This window comes from Candoia aspera, chromosome 1 (genome assembly GCF_035149785.1).
Source record: "Candoia aspera isolate rCanAsp1 chromosome 1, rCanAsp1.hap2, whole genome shotgun sequence".
NCBI classification, from domain to species: Eukaryota; Metazoa; Chordata; class Lepidosauria; order Squamata; family Boidae; genus Candoia; species Candoia aspera.
In genome coordinates this window covers 166,156,848-166,174,434 of record NC_086153.1, presented here as the reverse complement: position 1 = coordinate 166,174,434, position 17,587 = coordinate 166,156,848, and the positions used below count along the sequence as shown (strand labels likewise).

The 17,587-nt window shown below is 34.2% G+C and overlaps 3 protein-coding genes across 5 annotated transcripts in view; 1 reads left to right on the top strand and 2 right to left on the bottom strand.

The window, feature by feature from the left end:
- The window catches only part of LOC134507280 (RCC1 and BTB domain-containing protein 2-like), a 124,138-nt gene that overhangs the window by 30,966 nt on the left and 75,585 nt on the right, over positions 1-17,587 (bottom strand). The gene's annotated exons all lie outside the window — the stretch shown is intronic.
- Positions 1-17,587, top strand: part of RB1 (RB transcriptional corepressor 1) — a 77,677-nt gene that overhangs the window by 31,602 nt on the left and 28,488 nt on the right. For all 3 annotated transcript variants that reach the window (XM_063317796.1, XM_063317798.1, XM_063317797.1), the window contains exons 14-17: positions 3,515-3,571; positions 3,652-3,683; positions 3,789-3,865; positions 4,079-4,281. In XM_063317796.1, the coding sequence (XP_063173866.1) occupies positions 3,515-3,571; positions 3,652-3,683; positions 3,789-3,865; positions 4,079-4,281 (369 nt within the window). The remainder of the gene's footprint in view (positions 1-3,514; positions 3,572-3,651; positions 3,684-3,788; positions 3,866-4,078; positions 4,282-17,587) is intronic.
- Positions 13,237-15,121, bottom strand: LPAR6 (lysophosphatidic acid receptor 6). The gene has a single exon (XM_063317795.1). The coding sequence runs from the start codon at positions 14,267-14,269 to the stop codon at positions 13,244-13,246; it is 1,026 nt and encodes a 341-aa protein (XP_063173865.1). The 5' UTR covers positions 14,270-15,121; the 3' UTR covers positions 13,237-13,243.

Sequence of the window (17,587 nt, the reverse complement as noted above, 5' to 3'; positions counted from 1 at the left end):
ATTTAGCAGATATGTCTGAAAGAATTAATAAACCGTTTAAACACTTACCAGGGTAAATCTCAGACATTGCTCGGATAGCTATTCAGGCCTATGATATAAGTACTAAAAATGTTTCTAGCATGAAAAAGATTGAGAAACACATGGGTGTTGAAGTATCTCTGGCATATACTGAAGATCATAACAGAAAGTAACCTCTGTATTAGAGACATCAGTGAACAAGCTGAGAACAATAATGTGATAGATAGTACAGTATTGAAATTTAAGGATCTCTTCCCAGATCTACATTTGTCTGAAAAAGACATAGTATGGGCACATAGAGTTTAAAATTCCAGGCTTGCAAAGTTTTTAAAAAATAAAGGGATACTATAGTTAACTTGAAGGTACCAGAGGTAAAATTCTTCAGGAAACCCACAAGGTGAAGGAAATAAACGAGTGGAGGACAAGGTTTTGTTTTTCAAGACATCGGTCAAACTACTTTACAAAAAAGAATTGCATTCAAGCCTCTAACAGAACTGTTGGTGGGAATTCATTATAAATGGGGGATTTCCATTCATACTTATAATTTTTGAAACCACAAGGAGAAGAGACAATTGCTAGTATTGAGGACAAGAACAAAACTCTGGCAGACTTGAAGAGGATTCCCCCTAATGCCAGCAAAAAGAACAGTCTTGGAGATTAAAACAAGCAGACCCAGCTCCAAAAGGAAGGACCAGGAGAATTCCAACAAAAATGAGGAAAAAGGGAAAAATAAAACAAACTCTATATTGATCAGTTAAGATTTAGCATAGCATATAAAAGTTTAACTTAGGACTTTGTGATCAAGGTATCTCCCCTGCCAGGTAAGTCACTTAGACTGTGAAGGGGCTCAGAGTGTGAAGCTCTTTAGGTCTAAGATTGAACAGGGAGGGAGGTTGGTTAAGGGAGGGAATATGGGTATTAAGAATTTAGGGATCATTATAAGGGGAAGATTTGTGAGTGGGGATGGATATGATGAGGACTGGGAGTTTCAAAGGGAACAAAGCAAGAAGAAATAAGATTGTCACTAGCACAAGCAACAAAAGGTTTATTCTTAGAAGTCCAGAATAAATTATTTTATAGGATATAAGGTATCCAAAGTAGCAATAATAATATTTCATGAGTGGAAGGTTCATATTTATCAAGGGAGAATTAGATTAATTACCAGTTATTATCATTTCAATTTATTCCCCAAATCAGGGTCAAGTACAATTTCTTAGGAAAGTATTAAGGAAATTAGTACAATTTGACAATGAGAATTTGATATGAGGAGGAGATTAAAACGTAACTGCAGGTATCTCTCAAGGGAAAGTAAACATCCTCAAGTGCAGAAGAAAATACCTGCAATACTCCTAACGTTACTACAGACTCCAGGACTGACTGACATAGGAAATTATGAACCCTCAACCAAATGAGTTCACATATTATTCAGATTAATCCAACAAGCAGCAATAGCACCTGACTATGCTACAGTATTTTTAAGGCTAAAACTTGAAAATACAATTTTTAAAAAATACTTCTGGTGAGTGAATCCAAAACTATTAACTGCCCAGCCAGCATAAGAAGCTCTGTCCTTTTTAACTAATTTTGTTAAAGAAAATAATGCAAAACAAACATCTCCAGTGGTAAGATTGGAAACATTGAAAGCAGTAATAAGAAGGGAGTATATTAATCAAAAGTGTATAATTAAAAATAAAAATGCATAATTGTCTGGTAAATTAGATTTAGAAATTAAAGAATTGTTAGCATAATATAGTAAGACAGATTCTCCAAAGTTCTATGAGCTGTTAGAATTGAAAATAAAAGAATTTTCAAAATAAAGGAATATCCTAAAGACCAACAAAATTTCATCACAGCTTCTGTACTCTGAGCAAAGATATGAGTTTGATAACAAGAATTCCAAATTACTAGATAATAAGCTGAAAAAAGCTCTAATGTGACAACAAGCATCTTCTTTTTTAAACTTGTACTGTTTTCCTCTTCCTGTTCTCTATTTTGCGCACACGAAGATTAGCAGCGTCTAAAACCCCAACTATGCACGCACAAGCCTCAATTGCGCACATGCTAGCCTTGTATTAACTGAATTTGGGGTTGCATTAAGTGAGACCTGGTATCAATTTACAATTTGCACAAAATCAAATATTGCATTATTCGAACCTGCACAAAATGCAACTGCCTATAATCTCCCTGCTTCATGGAGAAAATGTAAAATTACACTTACTTCAAAGCCAGGAAAAAACATATACCCTTTTTTCATTATTAAACAGAGAGTATATTAGCCAAACATCTCAGATTAATTGTAGGTAGAATTATACAGGTAGTCCTTGACTTATGACCATTCATTCAGCGACTATTTGAAGTTACAGTGGCACTGAACAAAGGGACTTATGACTGGTCCTCAAAGTTAAGACCATTGCAGCGCCCCCGTGGTTATGAGATCAAAATTCAGGTGTTTGGCAGCCTGCCCAGACTTATGACTGCAGGGATGCTTCAACTCCCCCACCCACCTATTTCCCCCCATCTATGCCCCTTTGGCCCCTGCACTCCACGGCTCCTGCCTCTCTAGCTGATTTTTGCCATTTTCTTGCTTCCGCTGCTGACCAAGCATGCCTGGCCTGGCCCTGTGCGACACAGCTGCTGGCCAAATGAGGCTTTCTTCCCAATGTCGCACACAGTGTTTCCTATCAAATGTGCTTTGTTCTCTCTTTTTTTTTTTGCTATGACTGCATTTGAGGACCTATTCAAATAGCTTTAACTGCAGGGCTCAGATAAAACTGTGCTACTGCTTCTGATTTTCACAGTACAGATTGTTAATATATTGTTTTCTACTACAGATTAAGGTTACTATGGTAACTAATCATTTTGGCCGGGTGAAGAGGTTGAATTTAATTGTCCCCTTTTCAGTTGTTAATTTTTGCACCTGGGGGGAAGAACTTGCCTGTACTTGTTTTAGTTTCAGTTTCCCTTCTGTAGAGAGTTAAGCAGCTCTCACTGAGAGCCTGTAAGAATGCAGAAGCTTTTAAATATGTTTGCTTTCTGTAAATAAAAAATATTTTTATAGAAATGCCTGGTGTGTGACTTTTCTGATCTCTCCTGGGCCAAAGGCTTTCTAGCAATCTGCCAACACAGATTTCCATGGCTTTAGCTTGCTTTTCATACATGGCACACATAACTGTGTTAGACCAGTTAAGCTGAGTTGATTAGATATCTGAAAATCCAGGTCATATGCCTGACTGTGCTTAGTACTGAATTCAAAAAACTAGGATGTGCTTGGAAAAAAGCATGTCCTCTACAGTTCTGAAAAGTTATAATTCTGAAATTAATTAACATAGGTTTTGCAAAATATTTTTGGATTTTTGGATGCCTACTCTAGTAGATTTCTTTAAGTACTACTGTATAATTAAATGGTCCCACAAAAATTGGCAAAAGAAATTAAATAATTTGTACTAAGAGCATTATGTTTTAGCTTGCTGAATAATATTTTATTTGCTATTTTCAGAGGTACAAACTTGGAGTAAGGCTATACTACAGAGTGATGGAATCCTTATTAAAGTCGGTATGTTTTCAGCATATTATTTTTTATAATACGTGTTAGCTTTTTAAAATGCTATACTAAATCTTACTTATCTGTTACAGGAAGAAAAACGTCTGTCGGTTCTTAATTTTAGGTATGTTTGCTAAACATTCTTCAGCTATCCCCATTTTGTAAAACTGTGTTAGAACAGTTTAAAACCTGTTAAAAACCTGTTATGGAGATGTATGTTTTTTTACAGCAAACTTTTGAATAATGACATCTTCCACATATCTCTGCTGGCTTGTGCTCTTGAGCTAGTCATGGCTACATATGGCAGTAAGTTCAAATTACTATAAACATTATTAAGGAGTCTCTTCAGTTTATTCCTGGGGCAAACTTCTTTTCCAAAAGCATTTTCTATGATAGAGGATCTGCTATCTTTAGAATGTTGTTATTTTGAATGTAAAATCTTGCAATACCTCAGCATATCAACAACTAATTTTATACATGATTTTATTGCTCCATATTAATTAGTTGTGTTCTCCTAAGCATTAAGAAATGCTTCACAGAGTGTGAATGTGGAGACAGACTTGTCTTTCCCATGGATCATCAACGTCCTGGACTTGAAAGCCTTTGAATTATACATGATTATTGAAAGCTTCATTAAAGCAGAACCAAGCTTGACTAGAGAGATGATAAAACACCTAGAAGGCTGTGAACACAAAATTATGGAATCCCTTGCATGGCAATCAGTAAGTTGTTTTCTAAACTATAAGAACATGTATTTGTAGGTCTATGTTCCCATAAAATTATTTATTATATAGTTTATTGTATTACACCTGGGCTATTAAGTATAAATGTAAATATAAAATTACACCTGGGCTATTTTATAAATGTATAGTCCAAGTGAAGTAAGAGTTGGAGTGATAGCTGTTTCCCCAATAGAACACACAGTATTTTTTAAATTGTGAAGACTAGTTTGAAGAGCTATGTTCCAAGGCATTTCTTGTTTCCTTCTGATAGTTTTGTTTCCGTCTCTGCAATGTTTAGAAACAGATTGGTTGTTGGGTCTGCACCTGCTCCTTAGAGTGGACTGGAAGGTTGATTAAAAAAAGAGATAGCAACTTAAACAGGATAGAAATATTTATCTCAGGGGTTTCTTGTCAAATCAGTGTTGATCTTTTTCTCCTTTGGGCATCCTACCCTTGCCTTTTCATACGCCCTCCTCCTCCCAGTCTTGGTTATAGGACACTTACAAATAATTTGAATTTTAAGAGGGATGTTAAAGGGGAAAAGGAGATTTTCGTCATTACGTTTCAGAGACCAAGTGTATGCTTTGTTCTTTAATTTTAGGTTCAGTTTTTTTTTTTTTGGAAAAAAAGTGCATAACTCACTTGTAGGAATCAATATTGGGTTGTTTAAGGAATATTGGAAAACAAAATGAAAATAGTGTTCAACTCTACCTACTTTTATACACAGAATACCTTTGGTTGCTAAATAATATAGGTCAGTGAGTCCAGTATCAAATATAGGAAGAGATAAAGGGCCTCCTTGACTAAGTCACACAAGTCAGTTTGATGGGCAAGAAAATAATTTCATTTGTAAAAACATGGACCAAAGGACAGAGGATCGCATTTTAATTCAGTTAATAAAACAAGATAGGGAAAGCATGGCTTCTGGAATCTTCTCCATACCCTTACTATCACCTCCATGCTTGGTCATGTTATCAGAAGGCAAGAAAGAGAGAAGCTTAAGAATGGAGCAGTCAGCAGCATTCTGAGCCCCTGCCCAACTTTCTCTTCCATAGGGCTAGATAATTGGGGGAGGGTTTAGATTTTTTTTCCTCCACAGCCCTTGGTCAGATCCAGAACTTATTCTTTCTTTTGCCAGCTTCTCCCTCCACCCCAAATTTCATTTTTTTGTGTACTGGTTCTGGAGGATTACCCTGTTGATGGACAGTGTCCCAAGCCTCTTTATATAATTTCTTTCCAACAGACCACTGAGTTGGAAAGATTAAAGTGAAGGAGAAGGTTTATCTGCACCATATTAAAGGCCTTTTGTGCATCCGAAGAAATTATTATTGATTCCAGTTTTTCTGAATGTATTTCTAAAATTTTAGTCCAGCTTTTGTCAGACAAGTAAAATGGAAAGGAATTTTGGCCAGTTTGTCTGCAACAGGCTAGATTGTGGAATCTAATTACTATATAAGCAACCCTACCGGTAGGCAGAACCAGATTGATACTCAGTTAGAGGAGATTTTGGAGAAGAAACATAAGCAGCAGAGCCACACAACCTGGTCAACCTGAAAAATTTTCCAACTTTTCTTGTTTATATTTTATTTTTTTCCCCCCATGAACTATATGCAACCATACAAACACAATGTATGCCTTAGAACCCCAATATGAGGCATATATTGTGTTCGTATTGTTAAGTGTTCATGTAAATATGTCTTTAGTATTGAATTTTATTGTATAAAAAGTGAATGGTGCATTTAATAGTGATATTTTTAAATACCAACTAGAAAAATAGGATTTTTTCTTAAAGTAATTGATAGAGATATTGGAGTGTGATTAGATAATGAGTAGAACATATATTTAACTATGCAATCAACTAAAATTTTTGATCCTAAGAAATAATCAAGTTGGGAACATATGAGTTGAAAAAAAAGTATATTCTTACTGTGAAGTATATAAATATTTCCATAGATCCACCAAATTAAATTTGAGTATATAAGCTCATAGTACTTTTTAGGTATAAGAATTTAATTTAGCTGGAAGAGTATTAACATTCTACCAAATGATATAAAGCTTTAATAAAACCTCTAGCCACGATCCATAACTAAATAAAAGGATACTCAAAACACCAATGTAAAACATCTGGATAGTGCTTAGTAGGGCCATAATAATTAATACATACAATGTGGTTGCTAAAATATTTACTCACTGATATATGTGTGTGAGTGTGTATGTGTGGGGTATTCTTTCTGCATCACTTATTTCCACTATAAATTTTGAAGATTTCTTAATCAAAAGTACTAGCTTTTACTAATACATACTTGACCAACCTGTCTTCTAAATAAATGATCTTTCTCATGATGTGGAAAGATATGAGCTTCTTGTACTGTTGGTCCTATAATAACAACAGACTTAAATAGTTCAATTTAATAAGTATCAATTGGAAGGAGATGTAACACCTTTTACATTCCTCAAAACAAATAAAGATGATGTAAGTTAAAAAAAACTGCTTATAAAATATCTGTAAGTCAAGGAAAAAAGAAAAAATAATTTTCATTTAACTGAGACAAATTTTTAAAATCACTAAAAAGAAAGATATGAAAAACTACAATTAGAAGAAATACTGAATAGGAACATTAATACATAGTAATAGGACTAAAGAAACAAAGAAAAAGAAAACTAAAAAGTGAAAAATAAAAACAATTACTTGTACTGAAAATCCAGTGCAAGGATTTCCCCCCCAAGCCAAGATGGCTCATCTCCCTCTAAAAAATGTGAAAAGGAAATATTAAATATTAAAACTCTGTAACTTCTTTGCTACCAGTGATCCCAAGGTATTAAACTTTACTGCATCCTCTTTTTTTTATTATGAATTTTGTTACGTTTAAAGAGAAAGATTAACGCTACAAAAAAAAAACTACAAAAAAAAGAGAAGAAGGTGTGAAAACAAAAGAATTTTTTTTTACAACATTACAGAAAGATGTGACTTCTGACTTTTAACAGCAAGGATATACAAAAATTTTCCATAATCAATCTCTTACTCTGTATTAAACCAAAATCACATTATTTCTATAAATCATTCCCCTTTAGCACATTTTAAAAATCACTAAGTACAGTTACTCCCTTCTCTTATATTAAAGAAAAAAATACATATAAACCTCCTAAACAACTTCCCCCCCAAAAAACACTTGCTTAATTATTCCCTTCCTACTACTATTCTGTACATTTCTGTCTACTATAATAAAAATCAAACTAAAAAGCACATAAATTATCTACCATTATACTAAATAGTACAACAGTTTTAATAATTTTAATCTTAATAAACCCAAAAAAGAAAAGCAATTCGAAACAATGACCTTAATTCAAATTCTTAAAACCATCCAAATAAACATTTTTATACCTTAATAATCTTAATCCAAATCGTTAAAGATAAATGAAATCAGCCAAACCCTAAAGCGGTCCAGATAAACATTCTTCAACCCTTATTCCACTTCAGAATAAACCAGAGCAGTTACGTATCCCCACAATGTGCACAGAGCTTTCCTCTTGAAAAAAATCAAAACAGCCCAACTACCCCCCCTCAAAAATTCCAACTTCTCTTCAGAAAACCTGCCATACATAATGACCCCTTCTTTTCATAACATTTCACCAAAAAGTCAATTTTACTTATTGCTTGCAGATCCTTCTCTCCGCTGAATTTCTCCAACTCCACTATCCAATCTTCATCCAGCATCTCAACAGAAATCCCAATCTCATTCTTTAGAAGAAACATTTCTATTACTGTTGAATTCCTCAGTTTCATCCACTATATCCCCAACCAGATGACACATTTTAAAACTCATATTTTCCACAATGGTCCTGAATGTCTTGTATAAAAACTTGATAGGGGTCAGAAAAGATGTTTAAAATCTTGATGGAAGCCAGAAAAAATCTGTTTAAAATCTTCCATGTCTCACGCAGTAGATTATGGCGCCCCCTAGGAGCTTTTAACCAGCAAAAGTCCAAGATACGAAAAAGTTCCCAGGTATGTTTACACAAAGTGAAAGTGAGATAAACAGTTCCCAAAGGAAAGTAGAAACAGAAAGCTGAAGATTTAAATCAGCCAATTCAGTGTGTAGGAAAATGCTAATATCTTCAAATTTAATACCAAAATAATAACAGGAAGACAATTACTTACTCTCAGTCCTCCTTTATATTTGGAAGGGAAATGAATTCCAACACTTAAAAAGATTTTTTTTTTAAAGTAATCCCAAAAATAATGATAAACATCAAGAGACCCTGCTTGTCCTTGCTGTAGAAAGCCATTTAGTCATTTTAAAAGGCTGTATATTATGGGAAAGAACTTTTAAAGTGATAAATAATTCTACGTGATGTTCTCTTTGTGTTACTTTCTCTGGCACTTTATGTTATTGGTCAAGAGTAAATTTAGCTGTTCTTCAGCTATTTCACCTTGGATGAATGGGGAGGGGGGACGATCTTTGCTTTCTCTGTTTTCTCAACTTCAGAACCGTAATTTATCACAGAGTAGTAAATTAAAGGAAGAAATCAATCAGTAAATTTTTATTTTGGTCATAGACCAGCATCAGTAAATGAAGAAAAACAAAACATGAGTTTTCCACTTTCCAGTTAAGGAATAAAGCAGTCAAAAGATTACTGTTTAACCTGGAAGAGGATGACTAAGATGGCAAATTTAGCATTTTGCATTAGCAGTGGAAGTCCAGAATCCTAAGAAGTAAATAAGATAAAAAATGCTTATTATTTCCATATGATCTTCTATTTCAAAGGCTTAACACTTTTATGCTAGCACAGTTTTACAACTTTGCAATAGTAAAATCTTCAGTTTACAGTTTTTTTATGCCTGTTCTTAATTACTCCTGAAACTGTTCAGTCTAAATGCATTCAGATAGCCCTGATCGTCAAACATTATTTTAATCAAAGCTACAGTAACAACAACAAAAGGATACTGAGTGATTTCTACAGAATGTACCAAGACTTTCTGGTTTTAGTTGTACCCACAAGTGTTTCTAATTCTGCAACTGATCCTTAACTACTACTATATTAATAGACCCATCTTACAGATTCTCCCAACTCTCTGAGCCTAACTTGAGCTAGTTTCTCCTTTTCAAAATCAGAGGCCTGCTTAATCATCTTTTTCCAGAGGCAGTTTCTGTAGCAACTAATCAAGAGCACTCTTAGATTTCACAGAGGACAAAGATGGCACACAACGTTCTCTTTGCTTTTAGCTTTTCCTAAAATATTCCAAAGGATCTTAGAAAGGTTAATTTTATTTATACTTTATATAGCTCATAAGTATCAGATGCCTAAGTAATTTTTTTGTAAATGCTCAAGGTGCTGAGAAACAGACCTGTCTTCTGTACTGATCTTGTCTTTAAACATATTCATATCAGATTGTGGGGCAGATTAAATAAGGAATCTTCACGTTACTAGACCCTGTTAAAATTCTACCTATTTGCCTCTTGCAGTAAAGGCATCTTGCTTCCAATGGTAAAATAGGCAGATAAACCTTCTCCTAGAGGCTTACACTTATATCTGGAAAATGATTTTTTAATGCAAGAATTTTTTGGTCTTCAACAGCAAGATAACATTATAAAAAGTCATGTTTCCTGTGGCTAATCAAGTATAATTATTCTGAAAAGTCATGATCTTTTCCTCTCTGAACCTCTGAGGTATTGCAATTGTCTCTTTAATTCTCTTGAGGACACCTCATCCCTCAACCTGGGTTTCTTGATATTATTTCCTGCGGAAGTCAGATCATATCCTTGTCAGTCATTGAAGCCAGGGGTTCATTTTAGTTCTGCCTTAGTGATGAAACTGCCTTCCTCAAAACAGTTCTAGTGTCAATCAACTTGGAAGAAGGCAAGTTCAAAACAAGAATTAAAATCTTATGGATGCAGATAACAGGATGCAAAGTTATTGGATAAACTGGCTTAAAAATAACAGAACTTGGGAGATTAGTTTCTAATAAATATGTGCATGCATGTATGTGTATGCACATGAAATAATTTTATATATTGTATCTAAATACACAGACATACAGAAGGTTAGATAGACGTTACCTTTAGGTATATTAAATATTTGTATCTGTTGTTATTTGGAGAAAAAAATGTGATCTGGGTTTTTTTTAGAATAACAGGTTAAAAACCCCATGAATGAATGAGTAAATTTAGATTGCATATTTTGGATATTATTTACAAGGCACTGCTCAGAATTTATAATAGTTATTAGCAGAGACTATTTAATACTTGCTTTAAATAGTCTGCAGAAATACCTGTCCAACATATATTTTGGAACTGAAGTTCTGTATTTCTGAAGAACTGAGTCAGTCATGTGTATGAAAAAAATCATGAATAGAATCCTAAAGGCCTTTGTCTCCAGAGAAAGAAGTGAAATACAAGGTTGTGGCAGAACAAAGAATGATTAAATTTGCTTACAGAAGCTAACATACTGATTATTTTTATTTATTTATTTTTATCCCACCTTTATTATTTTTATAAATAACTCAAGGCGGTGAACATACCTAATACTCCTTCCTCCTCCTCTTTTCCCCACAACAATGACCCTGTGAGGTGAGTTGGGCTGAGAGAGAGTGACTGGCCCAAGGTCACCCAGCTGGCTTACATGCCTAAGGCGGGACTAGAACTCTCAGTCTCCTGGTTTCTAGCCCAGCACCTTAACCACTAGACCAAATAAATAAACACACATTATGACCTGTACAATATAGTTGTAGCATTATCCATTGGTGGAGCTTTCTTATCTTACATCTTGAAGCAAAGCATCTCTAAACATTTTGGGAGATAAGCCCACTTGGAATTTTGGCGGGGTCTTGAGCACCTTCCCCAAATAGTTGCAAGGGTGGATCCCTTCCTCCAAGGAAGATGCATAATATTGGCAGACAATCAAGTTATGAGAAGTGGTTTTATTTCTCATTTACGTGTAGTAGGAAAAACAGCTTGGATGCTAGGACTAGGTTGCAGCGCTGTATTAAAGAAAATGACAAAAATGGGCAATGTAGTAAAGGGCTCTCATCAGCCTTCTCTTCCTCCTAGCTCATTACCAACCCAAAGCCTTCCTGAGGTAGTTTGCTATAATTACTCTACCCCACTCCATATTCACACAACTAGAAATATTTCAAAGTAAAGTCTGGCTTCCTGCCACATGCTACATTTATTTTCTAAGAAATGTGTTTGGTTCATGTGAGGCCCAGAGGGTTATGTGGAATTAAAACGGCAGATTACTGGAGGCCAGCTCTTAAGGTTGAATGCTCCTAGGTACCCCTAACTTCAGTAACTGAAACAACGAGAAGTGGCTTTGCATGCACATACTTGCAGAGACAACTGGGAGCAGCTTCCAAAAGAATTGTGTGGGCCTTGTAAATAAAATTGCTGCTTTAATTATTTGAAAAGGGGCATGTGTTTCCACATGTTGGGAACATCTCCTTTGAATGGTTTGCTCAGCCTTAATCATAGCTTTATGTGAAGATGGCTTCTTGCACATTTTGCTCTTGCATGAGGGTATTAGTATATTCGTAATTTACTATGTTTTGATGTTGATCGTAGCCAGAAGTGCCTTTTCCCAGTTGAGAATTACGTGCCAATTTTACTTATTCCTGATACAACTTTTTTTCCTTTCTTTCATATTGCTACTGTACAAGTATTAATTCGATCATGACTTGATTATTGTAAAATTTCCTGCATGGGACTTAGCCTTCAAAATCAGTAACTGATTATTGGTCTGTACAGTAATTTAAGTTTAAGTGGCTTTATTTTTCTGGTAAAATGTTACTGAGGTGCTGAGCAATTAATGGTTGCTCAATACAATAGTTTCCATAGTGAAATTCTGCAATTTAAGAGATACGTTATCTCTGATACAGTATACGAAAATCCATCTTAGCTCTCACAGCTGCCTTTTAAAGATTAATAGAACTAAACAGTAAAATTAAAGGGAACAAACACAGAAAGTACAGACCCAAAAGAAAAAAACATTGGAATCTCACAATAGAATTTACACATTGAATTATATCATTTTTTAAACCATGGGTTGCTCAATAAGCCACAATTAGCCAGGTACACAAAAAAACCTTAAGTTGTGAAGTTTATAAATCAAAATGAATTATATATCACTATAGCTAGGTTCATACCAAAACTAAACAAACAGTGTCTTATTATGTTGTGAATTTAGCATATTAATTATACCTTATTATTACTAGCTAAAACCATTTAAAAATATAAGCTAACTACTTACAAAGGAGCATTTATGCTTCCATGGTACAAGATAATTCCATTTTTTTGCTGCAGTTAACTAACACAAGTATGCTTCCAGAAAAATGTATCTGGAAATCTAAAGGCTGTGCAGATATTGTTTTCCTGTTCAAAGTAGTTTTTTCAACTATCATCAAACTTTTTGGAGATAATAATGTCTCACTTAGAGCTTGTTTGGTTCCATGGGATAGTTTAAATATGTTTTTAATAGTTTACCATTCAAATAAACAAGATTTACCAAGGCTTAATTTGGTAAATAATGACTGTAAACTAATTCTCTTCACTTTTACATGGTAAAGTTTATTATACAGTTCCATAGTCTTTTCAACAGTGAACAACCTTTGAATAAAATAATAAAATGAAATATTAAATTGTCAATGATTTTAATATTGATATTGATAACACATTTTTCATAAAAAAGAAAATGACTTTATAGTATAGCAAGGAAACCTATTGGCTCTTTATTATAACACCTCCTTTTCCTAATTGAATAATAAAAAAAAGATTTTTTTTATCTACACAGATGAAATGACATTTTTCTGATTTGATAATATAAATTTCATGAAACAAAGGCTTACATATTAAAATAGTTTAAAATTAACAACTATTTTATTCAATATAACCTTTTATATCTGTAGAAAAAAGAAAAACATTTATAGTTTAAACATTCTGTTCCTATTTTCTAGCTCTCTCAACACGATTTATAGTGTAGATTCAGTGTCAAATACTCTTGCTTTCAAGGCTTGGAATCTATGTTGAGTATCAGAAATTTGAGTTTCAGAAAATCTTGGTCTTCTAGTTGATGTCTTTTTCATTTTTATTGAATTTTGAATACTGCTTGAAATAAAATAATATACTATAGGGTCAAAACAACAGTTTGAAACAGCAATACACAGAGTGATTGGATACATAACTCTAACAGCAGTAATGACTGAACAATTAATCCATGCTTGTGTTCTCATGAGTGCATAAAGTATTAGGGTGATGTTATATGGAACAAAGCAGAAACAGAAAATCAGTAAATGAACGAGTATCATTCGTAGAACCTTTTTTTTACTTAATTTATTCCTGGTCAGTGAAATTGGCTTATTTAATGTCCTTACAACTATTGCAGAGCATGTCACATTCAGTATAAGAGGAATAAAAAATCCTACTGTTTCAATGAAAATAGTAATTCTTAAAAGATAGGTTTTCCAAGTTGTTTCAGGAAAGTGTTCAAAACATGTATTATGTCTCCATCCTTCAGTACTGACATGAACATTGGTGGATTGAAAGAAGCTTGCTGGTATACTTCCTGTTGTCACAATTATCCAAATTAGGATACAGATTATCTTTGCATTTCTTTTTGTGCGGATTGTCTTTGACCGAAATGGGTATACAATTGCCAAAAAACGGTCAACGCTGATACTGGTCAAAAACAAAATGCTTCCATACATATTTGTATAAAACAGAGTGACAGAAATCTTGCATAGTATATCTCCAAATGGCCAATCTTTTGATGCAAACGAGTAAATCCTGAATGGTAATGTAAACACAAAAAGGAGATCTGATATTGCTAAATTAAGCATGTAAGTTGTAGTTTCATTTCTGATTTTTAGTTTGCAAGTAAAAATGTAAATAGCAACACAGTTTGATATTAAACCAAAGATAAATACCATACTAAACACACAGCCATATAAAATATATTTAAAGGAGTCTTGAATAGTACAACTGGAGTTTGCCATCATAATGTCAACTTATTTATGATTACAAAATTCCTCAGTAAATCTGTACCTTTTACTTTGTTATAGCTGTAGTAAGTCCTCAGATGGTTTATAAATCTAGTCCTTCCCTTCACTTGCGTCCACATTATTTGAAAACTTCATAGCTCAGCCAGTCACTTCGACTTCTCAGTACGTCATTTCTTTCTTCCAAAAACTGTAGTCATTCATGTTCACAAATCTAGACAGTAGTAAATCTCATAAATAAGGAACATCGTCCTTCAAATTAATTGAAATCCAAAATTTAATTTCTTCAAATGCTGGTGAAGAGATTGATCCTTTACGTTCACTGGAAAAAACTATTGCAAATAAATCCTTTGTAAGCTTAAATTAAATAACTTCGAAACTCCTTGGGGAATAGACTTCCAGGTTTCACCACTGTGTTGCAGTTTTCAGTCTTGTCGTTGAGCTGCAGGAAATATATGGTGGAATAAAATTCCAAAGCATGTCCTTTCTTGCTCAATTTCAGCTCCCTCCTCAGATGCCTGCTCTAGTATATGTATTTCCGTCTTCAGAGAACATTAAGCAAAAAACCCTGCCCGTGCTTACTCAGCTTATATGATAACGTCATAGGAAGAAGGGGCTGAGCTACAGGTTTCAGTTTTCAATTCTGCTTTTTAGTTGGAAAGGTTTTAGCCACAAGTATTTATATTGGAAAGTATGCAAATGACTCAGTGTGATAATCAAGACTTCCTTAACATTTTTGAAACCTTTGCCTACTAGACTGAACTTATTTTACTGATACTTAAACTTTACTTCAATTATTTGGAAATAATCTATTAGTCTTAAACATAAGTGTTTTTCTGTAGTAAACCTAATATAGACACCTTTTTAAAAAGCTTATTGTAAGGGCAAGCTTGCCACTTTCATGAGATGAAGTAATATTCAGTCTATTTTGGGAAGTAAAGGTAATTCTATAGCTGCTTTCTCCATCATTATCTCTTCCTCCTCCTCCTCCTTCAGCATGAGTACACTGTAGGTGTAGGGCTAATCTACTATAGATTAAACTTTAGAAGGACTAGAGGTAGGCTGAAAAATAGATAGGTACTAGTTTAAAGTGGAATGAACCATCCTGTAAACTTTACTTCATTGTGCAGTTTTGTCATTCTCTTTAATACAACACTGCAACCTAGTCCTAGCATCCAAGCAGCTTTTCCTAATACATGTAAATGGGAAATAAAGCCACTTCTCAGAACATGATTGTCTGCCAATATTATGCATCCTCCTTGGAGGAAGCAAGTAAGCTTTTTGAATAACCTATTAGTTATAGTAACCTCATTCTTTTGCCATTGCCAAATAAAATGTATTTTGCATACACTGTGCTAAACCATGTTTTATGGCTGAGTGTTGCGTCCCTCCCTTGAAAAAGTATTGCACAAACAGGTCCTTGAAGTTGAGAAGGTCCTCGCTTGTAGCTACCTGCCCAGTTTCATTAGGTAGAGGCTCCCCAGATGATCGAAGATCCAGGCAGGTCATCTTCAAACTGAATAGTGTCACAATCCTTTAACGTCTCGGTTTGTCAGTAAGGATGATTTAGATTTACAAGATTTAGTAATTCCATACTTGAATTCATTCTGGTGGCTTCTCTGGACAGATCTTTTTCTCTTACTGCAGATTCAGGAACAGAGCTTGAGACATTCAGAACCTCAACTACAGCCAGATAGACTTTTGTACCTAGTGCTAAAGGTACTAGGCCTTTGCAGCCCAAGAGTTTCCAGACAGGAATGGGAGGAGAGTATTACGTATTGTGCTAAGCCTTAATTTGTTGAATAAACCTCAGTTGGTGAGGTCATATGACTTGCTAAATCTGAAACCCTGATTTATAGCTACAGTGACTGGCTATATACAACATACTCAGCCAAAACTATACAAGCTGCATTATGGGTTTGGATGAATCCAATTTTAAGAGGCTATGCAGTGTTTTTTATTTAAGAACACACTTGCTTGTCAAGCATTACTAAAACTATAAAAATCTTGTTCTGATTTTGTTCTCCAGATTCCTCATGTTACATTGAAGACAGATTCTAACTTCTTGTTAGGGTTGAGAACTCTTTGCATTATGTATAACAGGTTGCACCTAGACAGAACTTGTTCTTGGAGCAGTAAACCACAATGAGAATGTCCTCACCACCCTCTTAACCCTTTCCTGTATACCTTTGTCTCATTAGGTGGCAGTACCAGTCCGACTTACTCAAGGTTCGAATGGTGAACAGGCTTCATTTTTTTAGTGCTTTTGTTCCCAAGACCGCCTAGGAACATGATGGCTGTAAGGCAGTGACAAATTACTTTCATATTGTGGCCAAAAAAAGTATATGAAAAGGTCCATGAAGTCACCAGCAATTAAGCTTGATTTAAAGGAGATCTTAAATTTTAGTATACTTCAGAAGTTAACAAATTGTTTTTGCAGAACCAGTATCGGACATTGAAGAATTCAGTTGCAGAAGAATATTGTGTGGCCCATTTTTTACTATCCAGACTGGTACGAAGTTTAGTGATGTAATTTTTACAAATGCAGAATTGTACAAAAAGGGGCAAGGCCAAAAACAAGAACATTGGAGGTGTGGGCAAGCAAAGGTGATTAGTACGTAAAAGTAAGAAAAGAAGAAAAAGTGAAGTTGACACAAAGAAATGCTGTAGAGCAAGGAAGGCATCAGAGGAGAATACTAAGTTAAATAGGAAGGTTTAAATAAGGGGTGCATGAAAAAAATTAATGGAAATGAAGGAGCTTGGTGACAGGAAAGGATTAATAAAGGTTGATAACTCAGGAGGTTTGGTTTGAGAAAGGGCAAAGAGATAGTTATACGGTACTTGTGTTATTATTCATTTCCTACTGCATTATTCTCCAAACAGTAGAATACCCATTGAAATTTAACTTTTAGGATGATAGTATTTCTTTTATTCTCACGTTTTAAATTATATACAAAATATAAAATGTATATAGTATTTGTTTGGTTTTTAAAATAAAGTAGGTTGGGTTTCCACAGTTCTCTCATTATATATTTACTTTTTGTTACTGTCACTAAAGAAGTCAGACTTCTACTAATAGTTTCTTTTTTATTCTTACAATAGGTTAAATTGAAAGATAAAATTGTCTCATAGTGCCTCCATGTATTAGATTTTCAATTATTTATTACCAGCATTATTTTGTATTTCTGTTTCTCCACTCCATGATCTTTTACAACTATAGTAATTTGTTTTATGAAAATGCTGTAAACATTAGTGATGCCTGTTGCAGGTTACGTTATCTTCCAATATTTCACAGCAGAAGTGCATTTTTTTTAAATA

Bases quoted from the DNA above. Each gene is read 5' to 3' on its own strand.
- LPAR6 (XM_063317795.1), bottom strand. From the start codon at position 14,269: ATGATGGCAAACTCCAGTTGTACTATTCAAGACTCCTTTAAATATATT.